Source organism: Chelmon rostratus, chromosome 6 (genome assembly GCF_017976325.1).
Source record: "Chelmon rostratus isolate fCheRos1 chromosome 6, fCheRos1.pri, whole genome shotgun sequence".
NCBI lineage: Eukaryota > Metazoa > Chordata > Actinopteri > Chaetodontiformes > Chaetodontidae > Chelmon > Chelmon rostratus.
In genome coordinates this window covers 28283470-28305318 of record NC_055663.1, presented here as the reverse complement: position 1 = coordinate 28305318, position 21849 = coordinate 28283470, and the positions used below count along the sequence as shown (strand labels likewise).

The window sequence follows — 21849 nt, the reverse complement described above, 5'->3', positions numbered from 1 at the left end:
CAATATATTTGATGTTTGAGCTCATCAGCTTCATTGGTATCTGCTTATTCTGAATCTGATGCAAAAACACGTTTCAAACAAGTTGGGACAGGAGCAACCAATGACTGGAAAGCTCCAAAAACACCTGTCTGGAATGGTCCACAGGTAAACAGGTTGGGGTTTTCCTGTCAAATAAAACAAGGTGAGAGTGCTACTCGGACGCTGGGAAGTTATATTAAATCATTTTCTGGTCATAAATGAAACCATTATGGGGTCCTGGAAATAACCGTGGCATCCGCATGAAGACTGAAAGTTATACTGAGTACATTTGTTTATCCCTGATGCTCAATTCTTCCATATTAGTGTTGTTAAAATATGCAAAGTTCATATGAAGTTTCATGTCCGTTGGGACAGGCTAGTTCCTGGAATTAAAATACAGCATTTGTTTACCCCCCCACATAAAAACCCTTCTGCTTTTATTCCTTCGTGGGTCAGTGTAACATGGTTATACTTTGATACGGTTTTCACACAGTGGAAATATTACACTGTTGCATACGTTATATATAACGTCACACATTATATTATTTTTTAAACGCAGAGCTAAAAGCCGTTAAAACATTACAGTTGAAACTCTCCATCTTAAAAACATAAAAAAGTTTAATGAACTATACAAAGTGAATTAATCAGAAATTATATACAGATGTACATCAAAATGCCACTAAGCGAGTCTGGAGGCAGCAAACAGGAGGACCAGTCCAACACTCCTCATCCTCACTCTTCATCCTCCTCATCCTCAGCAGGCAGCGGTCTGGACCTGCAGACGACAAAACGAATCAGGTCAGAAAAACAAGGAGGGTTTCACTGCTTCCGTCCCCAGACTGAAAGTAAGTGGTTTTGAAGAACACGCTCAGTTTAGATCGGCCGGTGCAGCGAATCAATAAATTCTGACGAAACCTTTTCACAGAAATGTTCTTTCTGGTCTCTTTTCACATCTACGTTATTGTCTAACTACAGTTGCACAAACTAGAAAACAGGCAAACCACGTGCACAGTGAGATACCAGCAGGGTTACTGGGAAAATGTCTGAATGGTTTCATCAGTTTGTCTGATCGGAGCAGCCTGCAGGTTCAGTCCACATCCAAACCAGCGCAGCATTGTTTACAGCTGCAACAGCTCTCATTTCAGCTTAATATAAAGATGATCGGACGCAATAAAAGACAAACTATGATTTTATTCTGGAGCTGCAACAACTCATCAATTAATCAATAGAAAGAATTCTCCACTTTCAGATTGTTAAATGTGAGAGTTTGCTGTTTTATCTGACATGACAGTAAACTGAATGTTATTTGGACTGTTGGTCGGACAAAACCGGAAAACTGAAGACGCTGCTGTTTTACATTTCAACGGTTTGAAAGTTTAGTTGAGAAAATTACCAGCAAATGAACCAATAATGAATAAAAATGGTTAGCTGGACCCTCATTTGTTTGTAATAAAATGATGATGACCACGTTCACTGTGGAAACACTCACACTGGTGATTGTCGAGCCGACGGCTACTTCAGCTTCCCTCAAATGGAAATATAATATGGAAAAGCTCGTTTTGAAATAATAAAACACAACAACTCCAGTACGTATCAATAAAGAAGAGTCTTAAATAGTTTAAACATCCCACATTCAGAGTCAGAGTATTTACTATTAGTATTTACTAGTATTTATTTGCTTTTCTTTGTCTCTGGGTTTTGGTCTGTTGGTTGGACAGAAACAATCTGACCGTCTTTTTTGCTAGTCCCCCAACACTTTACAGACCAAATGATAATCAGTTAATCAAAAATAATCAGCTGACGACTGAACTTAGAGAGGAAATAATCACCAGCTGCAGCCTGACACAAACCTGCTTGTTGGAGGATCAACCAGAGGAACACCTGAAAACATCAACTCTAAATCTTAATGATAAAGCAGGCTGACATACTTCCTGCTGGCCTTGGACATGCCGCTGCCTCCTGCCTCTTCATCATCCTCTACCTCCCGGGGCCTCTGGTTCTCCTTCTCAGGCTTCCTCGGGGGACCACCGAAGAAGTCTCCAATGCCCTTCTGCCAGGTGGGCGTGGGACGGGGACACACTGGGTTACCACCAGCATATTTGTTCTTTGCTGTGAATAATAAAACATAAAATAAATCCATAGCCTCAATGTCAGCTCTATCATATTGTGCACTGTGTGTATTCTGTGGCGTGTGATGATGTTGTCAGGGCGGGTTGAGACTGACCAGGTGTGGAACACTGGCTGCTGGAGGAGGCGGAGGAATTGGCTGAACTGGAGCCCAGAGACTTCCGGGGTGCAGAGGCTGCAACAGCTGCAAACACAAACACACTCATGACTGGATGCGTAGGAAATTCACGTCTTAACGGACAGACAATAAGAACCAGTGTAATGAAACTTTATTGGTCCCTATCGGTGAGTTGTGCAAGCGTGAAAGAAATGCACAGCACAGTTTAGATATAATGTTACGATGGGCGAGTTTAAGGAGTTTTTATGAAAGCTTGTTTGAAAAAGAAAAAGGCTGCAGTGCGAAAATGTTCATCACTGTCTGCATGAATTCAATGTCTTATAAAATTTATATTGATAATGGGTATTTTAACGCAATAACACCTGAAACAAGTATTAAAAGATAGATTTGTATGAATTTTGATTACTCAACGGCAACTCAATTAAAGCCGAACTTACCGGAGGATCACTTCAGTTAAAATTATATAGTCCGTCACGTCCTGTCGTACATGTGCCTTCGACAATAAGCAATAACGTTTTAAATTACATAACTCTTTAAAGGGGCGTTGGTGCGAAGTCCGCACAAAGACGCACTGCGGCGCTCAAAACTGGCGCCAGTTTACAGAGAGAAAGACACAACTTCTAGTACAGACTGAGTATAATGTCATCTCATCAGACCGGATAATATTACTAAACTGTAAGTATGATTTTTGATAACAGCAGGACTTAAATGTGTTTCTTTAAATGATTTCTTCGGCTGTCTCGAAGAACCAAGAATGCAGCTGATTCAGCCTTCGTGTTGGCGGGAGGCTGTTGTTGGAGAGACTGACGGTAGTTCTGGATTTAACAAGCGATGTGTGCCCGCTATCCTGACATGCTAGTGTTTATGTTATTAAAAGTCGATATCATTTATGTCAAAGTGCTGTCCGGGGGAAACATTTATCTTTCTCTGCCCGCTTTGTGTGGCCCTGCGCTGCGGGCCGCCAGACTACTTAACAAAATAGTGATGCCCATGCACAAATTAGCTATTTCATGGTAAATTCGTAATAAATGTATGAACTTTGTTACTATACCTTTTCTGTATGATCCGGGAACACTGTCGGCTTTAGTCCTCACCATATTGGTAGCGACCTACAATGTCAAATGATGTTTCAACAGCAACTACACAGAGCAAAGTGAATGAAGTGAGGTGTCCCGCCTTGGTTTAAAAAGAACAGCGGATGGGGCGGGAGTTTTCTTCTTCTGCGTCTCCTATTCTGGTAGATAAGATGCCGAGATGTCGTAATGTTGCCCTCTGGAGGTAGAGCGAGTCTTCTACTAATCAGAAGATGTCCTGATTGTAAGAAGTTTTCACTAGTTCTCATGTCTCGTCACTTCAACGCATGAAATCCAAATAGCACAACGGTACCCTGATTTATATTATTAAAAATTCTCCGAATGAATTAATCACTGCACACCTGTATCATGTGGTAACAGAGACCGCTGATAAGCATCTAAACGAGCACAAGGCCAGGACAGTGAAGCCAGATCACTTGTAGCAGGGTGACAGATATTAAACAAGTGCTGGAGAAACAGCTGATGTTACTGGGGTTTCCAGGTTATATTTGCGAGACAGTCATGTTTTATCTGATTGTGTTACAGCACTCACTCACATTTTTTACAGTAACATCATGTAAAATTAAAGTTTTAATTAAGAACAAAGGCAACTTTTGTTGACAACGAAAGAGTAAAAGAGTTAATGAGTTAATACCTTTGTAGAAAGTGTTGACATACTTGAATATATATCTTAATCCGTGTTAGATCTGTAACTGTTTTGGTTTTCATTCGTTTTTATATAAATAATTTGTGTAGCCATATTGCCACGTCTTTTTTTAAGGTATTATCATGGAGCAGCTTAGTTCACATACAGGTAACACTGATTCAGCTGTTATTAGTTCCATCTTTATAAAGCCAAAGGAACTTTATTACAGAATGCATTGACATTCAATCAATATACTTAATATTGTGAACTGAAATTAATGTTACTTCTTATATCATGTTATTCATCTTTATTTATAAGACAAAGTTCTGCTCTACAGTAAAGAAGCAGCTAAAAAAAAACACGAAGGTGTCATCTTTTTGTCCCTCCTGGCTGTCCGTAGTGGCGGTTTATTAGCTGCAGACGGCTCACAAAACAAAACAGCTTTAGCAACTTGTCCGTTATTAAGTTACTTTACAGGGTGAGTATGATATGTTTTACAGAATAACCTTAAACATCTGAATCGTTTCCGATAAGTTACTGCTTGTTTCGTGTTGTTTAACCCGACTTTATGGCTGTTTGGTAACTTTAAGAGCTGCTATGACTAATTCAGTCTCCTGTTGCAGCTAGCGTTGACATTAACTGTTAGCTTGGGCGAACTAACTTTATCTGCTGTTGGTTAGCTAGACTAGCGGTTAGCGACCTAATTGAACTCGCACTAGTTCACCAACTGCTGTTCCTAAATGAAACATGATCAAGTTAGCTTGATGTTGGTGTTTTAAGTGTTTCCAGCTTGTAGTCGTGATAGTTTTTCCTTTACCAAAAATATCCGAGTGTCAGCTGATCCGTCACTGTCACCTAACGTTAACTTATCACTGTTAACGGTGTTCATCAAAAGCCCAGTCGTGCCATAAAACTGATTGCCGTCTGTTTTAAAGGTATTTACACTGGTAAAAATTACTGGTTACAGTTTAACGGGTAAAATACTGCATCACAGTTTCTGAGAGCCCAATGTGACAACTCTTTTGACAAAGTTGAAACAGCAAATGTTTGTCATTTTTCATGTGTTTGTCTCCAGGTGTTGCCATGGAGGAGGTGACCCGCCTGGTGTCTACAGGAGACACTGTGAAGATCTGGGATGCAGTTTCCATGGCACCGCTGGAACAGTTTAACCCACATAGCATCAGCCACCCTGTTGCACAGGCCTGCTGGAGCTCCAACAGTATCCTGATAGACAGACAGACAGACACGTGTTTAAATGACCTGTCTATAGGTTTTGTTTTGTCTGACCAACAGTCAAAAACCGAAAGATATTCAGTTTACTATCATGTAAACAGAATACGTTCAAGCTGGAATAGTGAATGTTTGACATTTTAATTTAAAAAATGACTCAAATAATTTAATAATTATCCAAATAATTTCTGATTGTTTCTCCTGTCTGGGATTATTTTTTGTCACTTGTGCTGAAGTTTGTGTGTCCATCGCGATACAGACTGTGCACAGCACGGCCGGAGTCCAGCTGTGAGGCCAGTGTAAACTTCACTGTCGGGAGTATTTGTCATTTATTTTTGTCTAATAACAAAAAAGTTTCATAAAGCCTGTGTGTAAATCGATGATAGTTGACCAAGAAGTTTTCAGGAAAGCTGAACCTGCCTTGACCAGTTCTCTCAGACCAGTACCTGGTGAGTGCCAGCAGCAGTGGAGACAAACTGGTGGTTTCCAGTCTCAAATCCACACCTGTTCCAGTGGTGGAACTGGCCGATGGGGTGAGCACACAGCTCTTTGTTGTTGTTTTTATGCTCACACAGTGAGAAACAGTCATCACTGGAGTAGACATCTTCACTGTGAACACATCCCAGTCAGAGCTTCCAGGATTTATAAACCCATAAGACAGCAGCGTGTCTGCCTTTGCCTGCAGTCAGCCAGCTGTAGTTTAGTTCTCACCCTCACTGATGACGGCTCTTTTTAATTATCCGTTCAGAAAAAACAAACCCGTGTGTGTCTGAGTTCCTCGTCTCAGTTTCTGGTCAGCGGAGGTCTAGATCACTGTGTTCACATCTGGGACCTGAAGACCAAAAGACTGCACCGCTCCCTCAAGGTAAGACCTCACACAGGACAGGTCAGTAATGGAAACATCACTGAAGCAGCTACTGTAGGAAAAGGTTTCAGTGTGTTTATATTGCTTGCTGAGTTGTCAGGAGGTTCCACAGCCTGGACTGTTGAGGATCTTGTGAAGGTTTGAGGTGTTCAGTTTCCCTCTGTCTCTCAGGACCATAAAGAGGAGGTGACCTGTGTGTCCTTTAACGCCAATGACAGCTACATCGCCTCTGGTTCCACCAGTGGAGATCTGGTCCTCCACAGTCTGACCACCAACCTGTCCAGCAAAGCCTTCGGCCACGGCAGCAACCAGGTCAGGCGTTCTGCTGTCCCATCGAGTGTTTGTTAGAGACAAAAATCCTGTGAAATGTACCGACTCAACACTGCTGCACTGCTTATGCTTTGATATGCTTTATGCTCTTTGCTCTTTTTTTATTTATGGCATCCCACCATCGTATCAACACTGTCCACCACATTTTTCACCAGATTTATTGATTGATCATGATTTTCAGGGCTGTCAGAGCCAAAAGAGATGTCTTCAAAATGTTTGGTCTGGCCAACAGTCTGAAACTCAAAGATAAAACAGAGAAAAGCAGAAAATGAGCAACTCAGAACAGGAAATGTTTGGTTTAACAACCTAAACGATCAATCAATTATCAAACTTATTCCTGTTATTCCACAGGAAAAAGCTCTGCTTTGTTATCAGGACTTGGTGATACCTTTTGGCAGGACAGAGGGCTAAAAGTCTGAATTTCAACAAATGTCTTTAAGTGAAGCACGAGCTGATATTTGCGAGTTCTTAAAAGCATCCCTGAGACCGATCTTCTGTTTTCCATGAAGACTAACAGAAATCCCTGTTTGATCTTCAGCCCATCCACGACCTGAGGCTGTCCATGCTGAAGCGCTCCCTGCTGGGCAGCGTTTCTGACAGCGGCACCGTGGTCCTGTGGGACTCCAACACCCAGAAGCAGATCCATGCGTTTGACAGCGCCCACAAAGCCCCAGGCTCCGGCTTGGCCTTCTCCCCCGCCAGTGAACTGCTGGTGGTCAGTGTCGGCCTGGACAAGAAGATCATCTGCTACGACACGTCCAGCAAGATGTAACTGACAGATACAAGAAAACATTGAAATTCTAATCGTCTCAGCTATAATCAACAATTATTTCAATACATCATGGCCGCTTTACAGTATTGACATAATATTACTGAGCACTCAGCACATCTGTGCTGCAGTCAGTGAGAGTAACGTTTATGGTTGGACAGACATGGGCCTGTGTACAGCAGTTTCTATCTGTGCTAGTATTGTCATTTTCTTTGTAAACGAGTATGTTAAAAGCCACAGAATTAATTTCACATCAGAAAAACGTATTAATCAAATTTGATTCTCATTTTCTAATGTGTGCTCAGTATATGAGGTGCATAATGTGTGCATGTGTGTCTGCAGTGTCCTGAGGTCCATCCGGGTGGACAGTCCACTGACCTCTGTAGACTTCACTCTGGACGGTACTGGTCTGGTAGTGGGATCCACTCAGGGGAAGATCTATCAGTATGACCTGAGGAACTCCAGCACCCCCACCAGGATCACTGTGGCACATAAAACCTCAGTCACCTGCCTGCACTTCCAGAGCAACACCAGCAGACACAAGGTGCCAGCGAGCCGAATACAGCACTCACACAGCAAACATTAGGGTGACAGCTCTTTAATATGCACTATAATATGTAATGTATTCGTGTTGTGATACAGTCTGAGGTCTTATCAACACACTGGCACCAATTCTTCTGTGGAAATACTGCATTTAAACAACTCTGACTATTACAAACATAACATATCCAATAAAAAATATCGTCTTATATTGTGGCCAATATGGTATTTTTAACATAAAGTCATAACAAAAGATTTTTTGAATTTGTCCCTGAAAGGTGGTTCTTAAAGAGCAATAACTAAGATGTAACGAGTGGGAAGTTTTACAGTATAAAAATCAACATGTCGGCACCCTCTGGTGGACAAACTGTGTCATAGAGACACTGTTTCCTCATTAGATCAAACATTTCTTTGCTTTCGTCTATCAGTGGGGCTTTACTGTGTTCCTGTGTTTATATGAGCCAAGTTGAGCAGTACGTCAGATTTACCCTTCGACCAGCTCCAGATTTCCACCAGGGTTTTCTATTGGCCACTCTTAAATTCAGAGTTAAAGTCAGTAAATCCATCGAGATACTGTTTACATCATCTGACACTTCATTTCTGCTTTCTCTCCCTCTCCCACTTCAGGCCAGCAAACTGGCCTCCACCAAGATCGCCAGCACTAAGAGATCCTCAACCAAGCTGTCAAGCAGCCAGCCAGACCCCACCCCCAGCACAGGCCCCGCCCCCCATAGACAGATGACAAGCACAGGTCGGTTCATCTCATTGGTCGCTGTGAACGTGTCGCGTTACATTACATTAGACCTGGAACGCTTACGGTTGATTTATTGAATAATCAGCAACTGTTTTGGTAATCAGTTAAAAATTATTCCACCTTTTAAAATGACTTTTCTCTGTTTCATGTTATTGTAAACTGAACATTTTGGATTTTAGAATTCTGTTCTCACAAACAAGAGATTTAAAGATTTTTTCACTGCTGTTTGACTGTTCATTGATCAAATGATCACTCAAAAAATAATCAGAATAATTCATAATGACAGTAATTGAATTACAGCATGGTAAACTGTAATGTTGTCTCCACTATGACTCAGTGAGCACAGTGTTCTGTCCAGCAGGGGGCGCTGGGGCAGAAGTGATGTCGCGGGAGACTGAAGGCCAACAGGGGACGGAGCAGCTTCCTGTGGTGGAGAAGTTCAGTAGCATCGGACGAAACAGTCTGGACGTCTTCTCTCCTGCTCGGGAAGGTCAGACCTCTGATGCTGCCTTCACTGCCCCTGCAACACCGTGCTTTCTGACACTCAGGTCATTAAAAGATTGATGTATGAAAAACACAAAAAGAAAAGTCCCACTACAGCCTAAATTCAGACCATTAAATAAAAACCTGCTGTCACTCCTACGTTCACTTCCAGGCCTTTTTAGTGTAGTTAAAGACTAATGTAACAGCAGGGCGAGGCGGCTCAGCTGTGGTCAGAAGTGTGTTCTGTTGCCTCACCCATCGATGATGTCACAGGCTCCTGAGTACACCTGTACATCAGTAAGAGTTATTGCTAAATAAAGCTTGAAGGGATAGATGTAGAGAAATATAACATGTTTTCAGTCCCTTTTCCATTCAGCAAAAGAGGCCAAATGTCTTAAATGTCATATAAATGTAAGCAGCTGTAATAAATGTTTCCCATATAAACTACAGGCTAGAATCAGCAAAACTATGACTTTAGATCAACTGTGAGGTGACACGAGCCCAGGAGGGTTGTGAGGGAGTCGAAGGGGGAGGTCAGAGGGATAAACTTGAGTCAAAGATAGTGTCAGGAGCATGCAGGCTCTGTAAAAACAACAGGAAGGTGTTGTTGTGGTTTGACGTCTGATTTGAGCGCTCACCAACACGGTCAGTAGCTGGAGCTCATGGAGGAGACGAAGCTGCTTTAAAATACACGGAGGAGAAAACGTGTACTCCTTCATTCATCCATGCAGACACGATGCACACATTTTTACATTTAGTGAGACTTTCCCACAATATATTTGTCCACTGTGAGTCAAAGTCCATAAATCTGGTTAGAAATCACTGGAAAAAGCTGCTGCCTCGAACTGCAGAACTCCCTAAAGAATCTGCACGTTTCTAAGTTTTCTTCAGAATCACAGTGATCCAGTGAGAGCTATCTGAACATCCATGAGTTCACTGCTAACAGCTAATTCATTATGGGGTTCCACTTTGAAAACTCCTGATATAGATTTAACGTTTCATGTTGTCGGGTTCTGTGACAGGTCAGCACTTAAACAACTTGTGAGCTCTTCTTTCTGTCCTTGTCTGTCCAGACTCTCGGACCCAGGGTACCGCGGGAGACACGCCGTTTGGAAGAACACATGGTACAACAGGAAGTCTTTGAAGTTGGTTTTAACGATGCTGCTTGTTCTGGACTGACGTCGATCCTGTGTTTTCATAGTTACCAGTTTGGAGATGCTGTCCAGAGAAGGAGAAGGTCCGCAGGTCATAGGTCGGGCCAGTCTGGACATCTTCTCCCCAGTCAGAGAAGGTCAGACTTTCTTCACTCTACTGGTTTCTACTGGTTGGAGACCAGTGTTAAAGTGCCAGTGGAAGGCATTCCACTGATTTTATACCTCAGTGTGTTTTCAGGAGTTCTGCTGCATATGTTTTAGAAGTAGCTTAAAGGCTTTAACGTCTTCTGAAGGAGTCAGAAAGAAGTGAGCTCAGCAGACCTCTGTAGCTGTTGCTCAGCTCTGCTACAGGCTACGTTAGCCACTACTAGCATAACACACACACACACCTACGCCCCAGCCAACTGTCAGTGGTCTAGTTGTATTGTGGGTAATGCAGGCACCAGGTTTGGACAAGGCTGAAGAATGTGTGGAATAAAAAATGTATTTAGAGTTCTTGAGGCAGCCTCGTGTTTGTTTCAGTTTCAGTTGGACTTCAGATGGAATCATTTGAAATAGAAGAAGGTGTTGTTAGTGATAATGTCTCCTTTCATCCACACAACTCTGCACAAGCAAACAGCTGATTAGAAACCTGACTAGGAAGTAATCAGTGTTCTTCAGGAGAAATCTACCAGGAACAACCGCATTTCTCTAATCACCTCACCCAGGTCTCATTTAAGATGAGTACTGGAGAAATCTGACTGTGGTCCAGGTACTGGAGTGCATGTGAACACACAGACTCACAGATCTTTGGCCTCTTCAGACTCTCATTCAGGTGCCAGCTCACATGGTAAGACTCCCCTGGGAATGCCTCTGGTAGCCTCTGCTGGGCGATGCTACAGCCCGCTGTCCATCTTCCAGACCCCTCCACCAATCAAAGAGGAGGAGCCAATCCCTGCTGCAGCAGCTGAACCATGTGACCCCAGAAAGGTGCTGACCTCTGACCTTACTCTAAGTCTAGAAGTTAAACTACCTGCATGATGACATATAAAGTGTAGCTTCAGAGCGTTGCATTGCGTGACGCAGCATAATATGACTCAGTACGATACGTAATATTCGTCTTGATCGACAGTCTGACAAGGCCAGCAGCTCCAGCCCGGAGGGTGAGGGTCAGACCCCGCCCACGTCATCCCAGACCAATCACAGCCAGCCGGCTCCACCCTTCTTCACTCCAGAACCCAGCCTCAGGAGAGCCAATGGTATTCAAGCTCAGCTCAGCTACGACTCACCTGTCCAGGGAGCTCCGCCCACCACCACAGCAGGTAGAGTAAAGCACGTGGTGTGTGGTTACTGGGGGTGCACGAAATCTCAGGATTCGATCCAAAACTGTTCAGAATTTAACGTTCACAGGTGTGGTTCCAGGTTGTACTTTTCCCATTTCACTGCAGTAGACAGTTTAATCTCAAAGAAAAAAAAATCACACTGAATAAAATACACGTTTACGACTCAGTGTCGACGCTGAGGAACATTTACTTTGCTAAATTTAAGGCCGCTCTGAGATAAAAAGGTCAAATGAATATTTAGTTCAAAAATAAAAATTATTGCTAGGATGAACTGCTGCCTGCTACATTTAGCTGTAACATGCAAACCACAACTGTTACTGTTGGAGCTTTTCATTCTTTTGTAATATTCTGTGATTAAATTTCTGTTATTAATTTTGTTTTGTTTGAAGAATATAGTTCGATTAGTTTGATTAGTTTGATTACAACATCAGTATCATTATTTTAGTTAATTTGAGTACTTGAACTTCTCATGCTGACATGATTCACCTGCTTTGTGCAGAAAGTAAACAAAACACTTTGAGCACCAAAGCATCGAAACAAATAACCTGATGAAAAGGTTTTCAGACAGCATGTCGTGGCTCTGGTGTCTGTCGGCAGTTACAAGCTGTGAAAAGCTGAAATGAGTTTGGTGGTTTCTGGTTTCTAACAGTCCTGTTTGCACCTTCAGGTCCAGCTCTGTCGGCAGCTGTGTCCTCCTCTCTCTCCCAGAACATCGCAGAGGTGGTGGGTCAGGCGGCTGCTCCTCTCACCTCCCTGCAGATCCACTTCATCCAGAACATGATCCATGAAACTCTGGAGGACTTCAGGTTCGTCCCTGGCCTCCTTTAAATATGAGAGGACTGAAGATGGAGACATGTAGGACCCTAACGCTGTGGATTTTTCTCCTCCGTCTCTGCAGGGACACCTGCCACAGAGACATCGTCAACCTGCAGGTGGAGATGGTCCGACAGTTTTACATCCAGCTGGTGAGAACCATCGCAGACCTGTTCCTCTGTCATCTGTGCCTCCTGCTGCCTGGTTTCTCTCCACATTTTCACTTCTCTCACATTCATGCTGATGGTTTTTACTTTTTGGAATCAGTGCAACAAAATGCAGCTCACCGCAGTCGTGATTGGCTGGATTTCTTCTGTTATTGCTGTTGTTTAATTAACGTTAAATCAACCCAGAGGGAAGGAAACCAGATTAACCTGGTGACCTGGTTTCAGACAGTAATCAGCGCGGGACTTTTTTACAAGCCTGTTAACACACTGATGTTTCTGGCCTTTCGTTTTCATCACAGTGTTCAGTGTAATCCAGCGACTTGTTTTCATCTTGCGTCCGACATGTTGTGTTTCAGAATGAGATCCACGGCCTGATCGAGAAATACTCTGTGAATGAGTCTCTGGTGGAGGAGATCGAGAGGCTGAAGGAGGAGAACCGCAGGCTGAGGACCAACTACTGACCCCGAGTTTAGCCTCTCAGGCAGTGCCTCCTCCCAGATTGTTATGTTTAGTTTAGAGATGGTTTGGGGATATGGTTTGAATGTGCGTCTGCGAGTCAAAGTCTTGTGGAGAACTTTCTGCCGACTGAAGAGCACCAACGGAGAGCTGCTTTCTGGTCTCTTCATTCAGAACACCAGCAGCTCCTGATGCCGAGGACGACTGCGGATGTGAGTGAGGTTGCGTGTTGTGTAGTGGAAGAATGATCAGATGGTGTCATGAAATGTCCAGCTGCGTCCGTCAGACTTATACAGACATCCCTTGGTGTGATGTTGAACACTGGTTAAACTTCACTCTGAGGAAGTTGGTGACAGTGGTTTACACTTTGAGACGGACATTTTCTTACATCATCAGCAGCAGCTGTGAGCTTAAAGCAGCTGCCTGCTTCATGTGTGCCTCTATCAAGTTTTTATTAATAACAAACATTTTGTCTAAAGAATAAAAAAAGATCCTTATTGAAAATAAAACAGCTCCTGTTGTGAAATTCACATAGTTCTGATGCTGACCTGTGACCTTTGTAACCCCCACCCTCACGTACCCAACTCCAGCTGCAGCTTTTACTTTGTCATATGACTCATTGTTAGTGCCCAAGTTATTTCCAAGGACATTCAGACTGTGAGTGAGTGAGTGAGTCTCAGCCTTATTTTTAGAGCCAGAGTGCCAGGATGAATGCTGCTGCTTTACTACCTCTAATAACTAAGAGATGCTGCGTCATGTTTCAAATTCTGCAGATGTTATTACTGCTGCATCATGTTTTAGATCCTGCAGATGTCATTACTGCTGCATCATGTTTCAGATCCTGCAGATGTCATTACTGCTGCATCATGTTTCAGATCCTGCAGATGTTATTACTGCTGCTTCATGTTTTAGATCCTGCAGATGTTATTACTGCTGCTTCATGTTTTAGATCCTGCAGATGTTATTACTGCTGAGTCATGTTTCAGATCCTGGACTTCTTATTAATGATGAGTCATGTTTCAGATCCTGTAGATGTTATTAATGCTGCGTCATGTTTTAGGATGTACATTTTCATCCTGTCAGTACTTTCTCTCCACAGACTAGTGATGTCTCAGTTTCTGCTTCACTTTCAACTGAATAAGAAAACTCTGGATTTACAAACAGAGTAAATTCTGTATAAATGCAGCTCTGGATGTTCTGATAACCTGCAGCGACACTCTCACTAAGGTAAGATAACATAGACTATATTAATCCCCAGCTGGGGAAGTTCTGGATTTTACTGGATGCTGATGCACTTTTTTACGTGCAGACTATATTTTAGTTGGTTTCAGATTATTTCAAGTGAAGAAAAAATAATATTTTACTCAGTTATAGTGAGCAGCAACTTTCAGCTGAAGTGACGTCACACAGTCACATCAGGATACTGTGGTAGAAAAGCACAAATGTTCATCCTTCAGATTTAAGAATCATTCTCATATAGTCAGTTATTTTTTACACATTTTTATTTTTTACTCAATCGTTCACTCTCCTTTCTGAAGTCTTTGCGGCTTCCAATGCGTTAAAAAATAAAACAGCAACTTTTAAAGCACAAACAGAAAGAATCCATTCAGAAAGTCAGTCTGAAGCTTTAAGATGTGCGCATGTGCGGAAGCTTGCTCTGACCCGTCTGGTGTCTGTCCGGGAGGATTATTATCTCTGCTCGTTGCTCTTTGGTTGTTGTTGCACATTGAGCTCATTTCACAGGTGAAGCAGCGTTTAACGTTCGTCGTCTCGGACTGTCGGTCTGACTTTTCTCGGGTTTTGCAGACTGACGTTGGCTAATGTGACGTTAGCGAACTCAGCGAGATCACCGAGAAAGCTGAAGCAGCTGCAGGAGGTGAACAGCACAGGTAACAGGTAAGAAGACTTCCGTGGTCTGTTCTCACACTGTTCCATCACTAAATCGGTTAATCTGGTTTCATGTTATCACAGGCTAGCCAACGTTAGCTAACTTCGTCTCTTGTTAGCATAGATGTTGGCCAGTCTTCAGGTCCCTGAGACCTCCGTTTGGTTTTGTCAGACGAGGATCCTGGGTTCAGTTCAGGTCTCTGAAGTCCAAAGTTAAACGAGCTGCTGGTCTGAGATCAGCACCGCAGTGTAGTTCAGTGTGACAGATTGTAATGATGAACCGCTCTCGTGTATAATAACAGCATTTGATCAGTTTTGGGGGTTTGGAGTAAAGTACACCTGGCCCCTCCTTCACTATCCGAGTGCTCACGTGACTGTGATGTATTTGCAGGTGTGACTGTGGGAGATGGCGAACCCTCTGAGGCCGGAAGTGGTTCGTCTCTATAAAAACGTGAGTCTGTATTTTGGATTGTGGATTGTTTGAAGTCTTATTTCTCAGCTAAGTCATGACTTTACAGATCTCCGACGCAGTTTGATCCGGATTCAGTTTCTGTGGTGATCTCACCTGGTACATCGACAGAGTAATAACAACATGATCAGCATCTTGTTTTAATGAGATCTTTTCAGGTTATTCTGACATTTAAAAACAGATGAATGCACAGAGAAGTTTGGTCCAGAGCCGAAAAGCATCGATTCAATGATTCTCTAAACTTGTCAAGACCAATATTCAGTGCTTAGTTAAAGGTACTAGTACCACAGTGTAGTACTGCACTATCTATCTGCACTGAAACCCTGGCTGAAGTACAGAAGTATTAGCTTCTTTAGAGCGCTGTGGTTGGTTCAGGCTGCAGCAACTCGCTGGCTTTCTGGTGAAAGTGATTCAGTGATGTGAGATTCCTCTCACACTGCCAAAAAAAAAAAAAAAAAAAAAAAAAAATATATATATATATATATATATATATGTGTGTGTGTGTGTGCATATATATATCTGAACACACAAAAGATGAAACATTCAGTTGATTAATTAATTTGTACATCAGTAGAAAATCCATCATTTCAGTGATTTGTGGTAAACATTGGCTGATTTCATTGATTTTAAAGTGACAGAGTGTCATTAAAAAGCACTTTTAAAGACTCTCATCAAACACTGTTCAGATCACTGTGAAACTTGACGCTCTGAAATGAGAAGAACAGATCAGTGAAGCTGAAACTGAGCTCCTCCTTCTCCTTGTTCTCCTCCCTCTGGGACTCCACAGCTCCTCTACCTCGGACGAGAGTATCCTAAAGGTGCCGACTACTTCAGGGACCGTCTGAGAGCAGCGTTCGCCAAAAACAAGTGTGTGCAGGACCCGGAGCAGATCAAGCAGATGATCGCTCGAGGGGAGCACGTGGCCCGAGAGCTGGAGGCGCTTTACTACCTGAGGAAATACAGAGCGATGAAGAAACGCTACTACGAGGAGTAAAAGCTTCTGCAGAGACTCAGACTGACGGCGGGACTCGGGGGAGTCACAGTCCGGATGAACAACACTAAACTTCATTTGTACAGCAACTTTCATACAGCTCAGAGTGCCTTAGAAACCAGGGACAGAAAATTAATGCAAAGACGGAGAATAAAACCACCGAAAAGTAAAGTTAGAAGTAGAGAACACAGGATGCAGGAAAGAAGGGCAGAAGTTCACCAGCATGAGGCAAAGCACAAAGTTTAGGCCTGGATCAGAAGTCAGTCAGTTAAAGGCTGAGGTGATCAGTTTTTCTGCAGGTAGTTTGTTTCTGGAAACCAACAAACCTGCAGCAGGTGTTCAGTGTTCTTCAAGGCAAATGAGGAACTTCAGCTCAGCTCTGATTATTACAGGAAGCCAGTGCAGAGCAGCTGAAACTGGACTCATGTGGCCTCTCCTCGTGGTTCTGGTTCATAGTCGAGCTGAAGTCTCTCAGTGGTTTTACTTCAGGTCAGTAAATAATGTTTTCCAATTATCGAGTCGGCTTTCAATAAAGACATGAATCAGTTTTTCAGCATCTGTTTGATTTAGAAACAGACGAACTTCAGCTGTTTCTATGATGGAGAGTTTTCATCAGCTTGTTGATGTGGGACTTAGATCTGAATCCAGGGAGTTAATTTCTGTTAGTCTCTTTCATTCTCATTTCAGTCTGAAACAGGATTCACTCGTCAAACGTAATAAAAACATCTTTATTAAATTACTTCAGTCTCAAACAGCAGACTGAACAATGAAAGAAAGCAACTGCAGCAGCTTCAAGGTCAGTTCAGGACTGAGGAATCAAAGTATAAAAAAAAAGACGAGTCGTCCTTCCAGCACATCGACGGCGTAGGACTCAAATACCCGTCTGTCCCTGGAGGAGGTGCTGAGGTCAGAGGTCGTGGGGGGCGAGGGAGTCGGCCAGGTTGGCTCTGCAGATCGGACAGGTGGTGTTATCCTGTCAGGTGGAAACAGTCGTGATCAGACTACACCTGCAACCAACAACTGATTTCAGCCACTAATCCGTCAAATATAAAGTCTGTGAGACATCAGCAACGAATGAAACTTAAATATTCAGTTTAGAATAAAGTAAGACAGGAAAAATACAGATTAGACAAGCTGCAAGTAAAAAACAACATTCATTTATTGAAGCAGTTGCAGTTTTAATCTCTAGATCAGATATTTCTGAAATTCATCCCACCAGATATTGAACTCTGCCATGCTATGCTAAGCTAAGTGGCTTCATGTTTAATGTCGAGACAAAGGCATCACAACATGTGGGAGATTTTACTACATGTTGAACTTTCAGACCAACAGCAGCAGAATCAGCTCATTTTCCATCTGAATGCAACGTGCGTTACCTTTAACCATCTGTCGATACACTGGACGTGGTAGTCATGGAAACAGGGCAACATCCTCAGCTTCTCCCCATCAGTATAGTCACAGAAACAGATCTGACACCTGTCAATCAATTCCCAGCAGAGAGACATTTAAATCTACACATCATCAACATGAGGATCAGTGAAGTCTGAGGTCCGGGTCCTGGTTTTGGTCTTTGTCAGACCAGCTGCTGGACTCACTGAGTGTTTCCAGCGCTGTTGGCAGACTGGAAGGTTTTGGTGGGAAACCTCTGGATTTCCCTCCGACTCAGCTTGTTGGACACGACGGCACCCTGACGCTCCTCGAAGTCCAGCAGCGCCTGGAAGACGAGTTAGAGGGAAGTTTAGTTTTCAGCGTGTGAGCACAGTGAGGAGGCCGAAACAGCAGAATAAACATCTGAAGGACTGGTTCCTCCTCTTCCTCACCTCGTAGTCGTTTCCCTGAAGGTCTTCTGAAAACTCAGGCAGGACGTTCCTCCTCCTGCCCCGCCCAGGTCTTCTGCGCCGGCCAATCAAATCTGTGCAAACAGCAACAGCCATTCAGTGCATTTACAGAGTGGTAGTGGCAGGGTCCGCCACTCCTGTTCAGGTTCCCTGCACGCACACGACGGACTGCTGCTCGTTATTCACTGTTTGATCTGACTGACCTCAACCTCACTGTTCCTCGTACAGACGAATCACAGCTGGATGAAATTACAGCGGCCGCTAACAGCAGGGATTTAATTAGCCTGTTAGCGTCCAGCTGTGCTGTCTTTATCGCTCTTCATTTGTAAAACTTGCTGCTCGTCCCTGGCAGAGACATAAAAGATGAACTTCTTCGTACAGGCCACAGCTGCTCTAACGCTGGATTTCTCACGAAGTAGCTCAACCAGCGTTTGTTGTAGGGTTAAACCACAACCACTGTTACCATGGTAACCGCAGGTGTCCAGATTACCTGGGACTGAAATCTTTAAGGACTGTAAACCCAGTCGCTCTGGACCGTGTGTTCGTGATCTCACCGTCTTCAAAGCCGAGCAGCGGAGAGACGGCAGTCAGCAAGTCAGGCATCGGTCTGGGATCCATGTACGAGTAGTACTGCAGACAACACAAGACTTCAGTATCAACACACTGTTATTAAAGCAACTTCCTGTTTCCATCCATCCTGATGGATTCTCTTCATCTCAGCTTGTGTCTGTCTCACCCTGTGACGGCTCTGCTGATGAAGATGATGGTGCAGGTGGCTGCTTTGTGCCTCTTCTTGGTCAAACTGGGCCTAAGTGAACAAAGAGCATCAAGAACATTTCCGCTCTGCACAGGTGAGTCATTTGTGTCCCCCACCCCCCCGCCGCAGGTGAAGGATCTTACCTGCAGGCTTCGAGCCACAGCCTCATCTTCCTCCATCTGCGCTGCACGAACCATGGCCTCGTCGTCATCACTGATGACGATCTGCTCCGGCACTGCTGCAGAACAAATTACTGATCAGAACCGAAGCAGGTGTGAGCTGTGGCTGGCTCACCTTCACCTGTCTACAACGAGAACTCAGGTGTTTTCTTGAGTCTTCCCTTTAGGACTGAAGCTGATCGAAGTTTTGGACTAAATCGTCTTTTCTGGATCAATTATTAATGTTCAAAGTTGTAATAATCAACACACATACAGGGTTTCTGCAGGTTTCAACAAGTGAAATCTAACTTTCTGTAATCTTTGAGGACCTTTTCATTCAATTTTCAGTGCAGCTTTATTTATTCTGCACCAAATCACAGCCCACGTTGCCTTATGACTGTTTCCACACAGAGCAGGTCTACACGCGCTCTTTAATGAACAGACACAACAGTGTTTGCTGAACAGGAAGTACAGCGCTGCCATGGATTCAGCCGCTTAGCTGTGAGATACAACTGCTGTCCAGACAGCTCGAACTGATCCTCCTGGACATCTGGACTAATGAATCTGTGAAAATATGTTCATCGTGTCTCTGTTCAGGTTAAAGAGTTATGACTCCAAGAAGAAGGAGGAGCTGTGAAACACGGCTGTATAGATTATTTTTAACTATTCGACTGTGAAGTGTTCAAATAGAAATCTCTGCACCGTCTCCTCACCTGTTGAGCTGCCTCCCTGCTCGTCATTCAGCCATCTCCTCTCCTCTGCAGTCAGGAAGGACAGACCGTCAGAGGCGGGCGGCGGTGATGCTGACGCCACTGCAGACGTTGGACTTTGCCGCCTCCTCCATTCCAAACAAGCAGGACTGGCTTCTATTGTGGAGCCCGCCACAGTAGAAGGCACCTCTTCCACTTCCTCCTCTGATACTGGCGTGAGGTAAGAAGAGGAGGAGGAGGAGGAGGATGAAGAGGAACAGGATGCAGTGGACAGCGGGGCCTCCAGCCAGTTGCTCAGAGGGAAAGCCCTGAGAGACGAAGCCGGAACAAAGCCGACGCTCTGCTCTCCCATCACTGGAGCCAGCCGCCTGCGTTTGGATTTACGTGAAAAGCCTCGTTCACTGCCGCCGGAAAGTTCCGGTCGTCCCGGAGAGCCGCCGACAGCCACCTGAGGACAGAGAAATACAGCAGTCAACACCCGCGAGAAGACGTCAACCAAAATCTGTCAATCATGTGCGTTGGAGACTCACAGGACTGAAATGTTGCTCTGTGATGCAACCACGTCTCCTCCGTTTGCCGAGCTGGGGGCTAAAACAACAACAACAACAACAGTTCATTCAGACAAACTAAACAACAGAAACATCCAGTGACTCATCGGAGCTGACCTTTACCCTTTAGGGAGAAAATGTCATCACTTCATCAGTTTATCATGTGAGACATTTCTGTGATATTAAATTGTTGCGTTACGTCCAAAAATGTGTTTGTTGAGATCACTTTGACTTTTGACCTCCAAAAAGGAATCAGTTTATCTTTAAGTCAAAGTTTTTTCATCCCTGAAAAAACACTGTGGTCACATGACATTAAAGTCTGTCTGAAATCTGACTGTCTGAAACTTTTCTGTGACGCGCAGAGATTAACTGCACAGCTGGTGATGTGATCGCCTTCAAAGATCCTGTGATAAATGTCTCATCTCTTATTTACAAAGAAAACTGAGTTCCAGTTCTATGAACCATCAGAACAAAAGAGTTTCTGTTCATACAACCACAGTCATAACATGTGACAACAGTCTCTCACTACAGTTTAAATTACACTCTGAGAATAAATGAAAATCCAGCCAAACACTTTGCCAACAGTGTGACATTAAACAGGCAGCAGAGATACTGATGATGATGGTGATGAACTGATGATGAGGATGGAGGTGAGTCTCCATCTCGCTCATGGTGGTCATTAATTACATCTTTATCAACGGAAGTCTCAAAATCCATCAGTGACACAGAGCAAACAGTAAACTTCCACATCAGAACATGTTTAACTCATCGCTGCAATCTCTCTCTCTCTGTCTGTCTGTCTGTCTGTCAGTAACCAGGCGTATAAACCACCTGCATATTACCATATAATAATATTATCATCCAGACTCAATACTGTTTGAAAAGACCAACACAATACAAACTAGAATTTGGATAAATGAAACCTGTGAGATACCTGTATGTGAGGTTACCTGGGTGTTTCCGGGACGATGATGGACAGATCACGGTAGAAGACGTCAGCGGGGTCGAGGAGGCAGCCTCGGTTCAGACCTGCGGGACTGTCCGACTCAGACGAACAGGGACTGCCTGGAAACGGCTCGTCCATGGCCTCCTTCAGCACTGCCAAGCTCCTGGTTCCCAAATCTGGAATCACCTCGAATCCGCGCTCATATCATCCAGATGCTGCGGGCAATTATCCTGAGAAAGAGGGAATCAGAGAGAGGGAAGCGACGAATGATTAGCTTTAGCTAAGTAACCCACTTCAAATCAATCAAAGACTATGCATAATTGAACTGACCATAATACAGATCTAATCGATACAGCGAGCAGGGCCAAAAACAGAGAAAACTAAACAGAAAGTAAATAAAATCATCTTTGCTGTTAAAACTTGCTACAGGAATTCAATAAAAACAAACTCAGTAGCGTTAGCAGAGTTAGCTTCGAGAGGTAGCCAAAGTAACTGCTAATAGTCGAACGCGACCTTAAATCGATTTAATAATCAATTCAACTTTACTTCTTTCAATAATAACAAAAGTATGGACGTGATATCTTGAAACTTTACCGTTTAAACGCAGTGGTCCTCTATCGGTTTGTCAAAAGATGAGCTACTGTGGAGCAACGGCGGGAGGAGTCACAACAGGAAGTGCC

At 43.6% G+C, this 21849-nt stretch overlaps 4 protein-coding genes across 6 annotated transcripts; 2 read left to right on the top strand and 2 right to left on the bottom strand.

Annotated features, from left to right (window-relative positions):
- Window positions 1-614: 614 nt before the first annotated feature.
- On the bottom strand, window positions 615-3443 carry pclaf (PCNA clamp associated factor). Its single transcript, XM_041938426.1, has 4 exons — window positions 3315-3443; window positions 2243-2329; window positions 1947-2127; window positions 615-793 (listed from the first exon to the last, which is right to left on the bottom strand). The coding sequence occupies exons 1-4, from the start codon at window positions 3358-3360 to the stop codon at window positions 751-753; spliced, it is 357 nt and encodes a 118-aa protein (XP_041794360.1). The 5' UTR covers window positions 3361-3443; the 3' UTR covers window positions 615-750.
- A 944-nt stretch (window positions 3444-4387) lies between these two features.
- Window positions 4388-13567, top strand: nedd1 (NEDD1 gamma-tubulin ring complex targeting factor). 2 transcript variants are annotated; one of them, XM_041939289.1, is made up of 16 exons: window positions 4388-4460; window positions 5058-5201; window positions 5651-5745; window positions 5961-6077; window positions 6249-6389; window positions 6946-7175; window positions 7519-7720; window positions 8344-8467; window positions 8829-8960; window positions 10027-10077; window positions 10155-10244; window positions 10910-11076; window positions 11219-11408; window positions 12097-12235; window positions 12328-12394; window positions 12766-13567. In XM_041939289.1, exons 2-16 carry the CDS (start codon window positions 5066-5068, stop codon window positions 12868-12870), a joined length of 1986 nt encoding a protein of 661 aa, XP_041795223.1. In that variant the 5' UTR covers window positions 4388-4460; window positions 5058-5065; the 3' UTR covers window positions 12871-13567. The 2 variants fall into 2 exon arrangements, with proteins under 2 accessions (XP_041795223.1, XP_041795224.1); XM_041939290.1 differs by having other exon boundaries at window positions 8832-8960; window positions 12766-13566.
- A 959-nt stretch (window positions 13568-14526) lies between these two features.
- Window positions 14527-16758, top strand: lyrm5b (LYR motif containing 5b). The gene is made up of 3 exons (XM_041939763.1): window positions 14527-14761; window positions 15144-15203; window positions 16009-16758. Exons 2-3 carry the CDS (start codon window positions 15159-15161, stop codon window positions 16213-16215), a joined length of 252 nt encoding a protein of 83 aa, XP_041795697.1. The 5' UTR covers window positions 14527-14761; window positions 15144-15158; the 3' UTR covers window positions 16216-16758.
- A 161-nt stretch (window positions 16759-16919) lies between these two features.
- On the bottom strand, window positions 16920-21849 carry si:ch211-59o9.10 (uncharacterized protein LOC561841 homolog). Of its 2 annotated transcripts, none has more exons than XM_041939761.1 (11): window positions 21764-21849; window positions 21174-21399; window positions 20206-20263; window positions 19679-20123; window positions 18951-19045; window positions 18787-18858; window positions 18605-18680; window positions 18033-18124; window positions 17808-17926; window positions 17589-17688; window positions 16920-17185 (listed from the first exon to the last, which is right to left on the bottom strand). In XM_041939761.1, exons 2-11 carry the CDS (start codon window positions 21305-21307, stop codon window positions 17120-17122), a joined length of 1257 nt encoding a protein of 418 aa, XP_041795695.1. In that variant the 5' UTR covers window positions 21308-21399; window positions 21764-21849; the 3' UTR covers window positions 16920-17119. The 2 variants fall into 2 exon arrangements, with proteins under 2 accessions (XP_041795695.1, XP_041795696.1); XM_041939762.1 differs by having other exon boundaries at window positions 18951-19042.

Bases quoted from the DNA above. Each gene is read 5' to 3' on its own strand.
- nedd1 (XM_041939289.1), top strand. From the start codon at position 5,066: ATGGAGGAGGTGACCCGCCTGGTGTCTACAGGAGACACTGTGAAGATC. The intron at 5,202-5,650 runs GTATCCTGATAG...CAGTTCTCTCAG, and splicing joins GGCCTGCTGGAGCTCCAACA to ACCAGTACCTGGTGAGTGCC. The intron at 12,236-12,327 runs GTTCGTCCCTGG...CCGTCTCTGCAG, and splicing joins GAAACTCTGGAGGACTTCAG to GGACACCTGCCACAGAGACA.
- si:ch211-59o9.10 (XM_041939761.1), bottom strand. From the start codon at position 21,307: ATGGACGAGCCGTTTCCAGGCAGTCCCTGTTCGTCTGAGTCGGACAGT. The intron at 18,125-18,604 runs GTGAGATCACGA...CTGTTTGCACAG, and splicing joins GCTGCTCGGCTTTGAAGACG to ATTTGATTGGCCGGCGCAGA. The intron at 17,186-17,588 runs GTAACGCACGTT...TCCACCTGACAG, and splicing joins GTATCGACAGATGGTTAAAG to GATAACACCACCTGTCCGAT.
- lyrm5b (XM_041939763.1), top strand. From the start codon at position 15,159: ATGGCGAACCCTCTGAGGCCGGAAGTGGTTCGTCTCTATAAAAAC. The intron at 15,204-16,008 runs GTGAGTCTGTAT...GGGACTCCACAG, and splicing joins TGGTTCGTCTCTATAAAAAC to CTCCTCTACCTCGGACGAGA.
- pclaf (XM_041938426.1), bottom strand. From the start codon at position 3,360: ATGGTGAGGACTAAAGCCGACAGTGTTCCCGGATCATACAGAAAAG. The intron at 2,330-3,314 runs GTATAGTAACAA...TTGTGTTTGCAG, and splicing joins TCCCGGATCATACAGAAAAG to CTGTTGCAGCCTCTGCACCC. The intron at 794-1,946 runs GTATGTCAGCCT...TGTCGTCTGCAG, and splicing joins ATGTCCAAGGCCAGCAGGAA to GTCCAGACCGCTGCCTGCTG.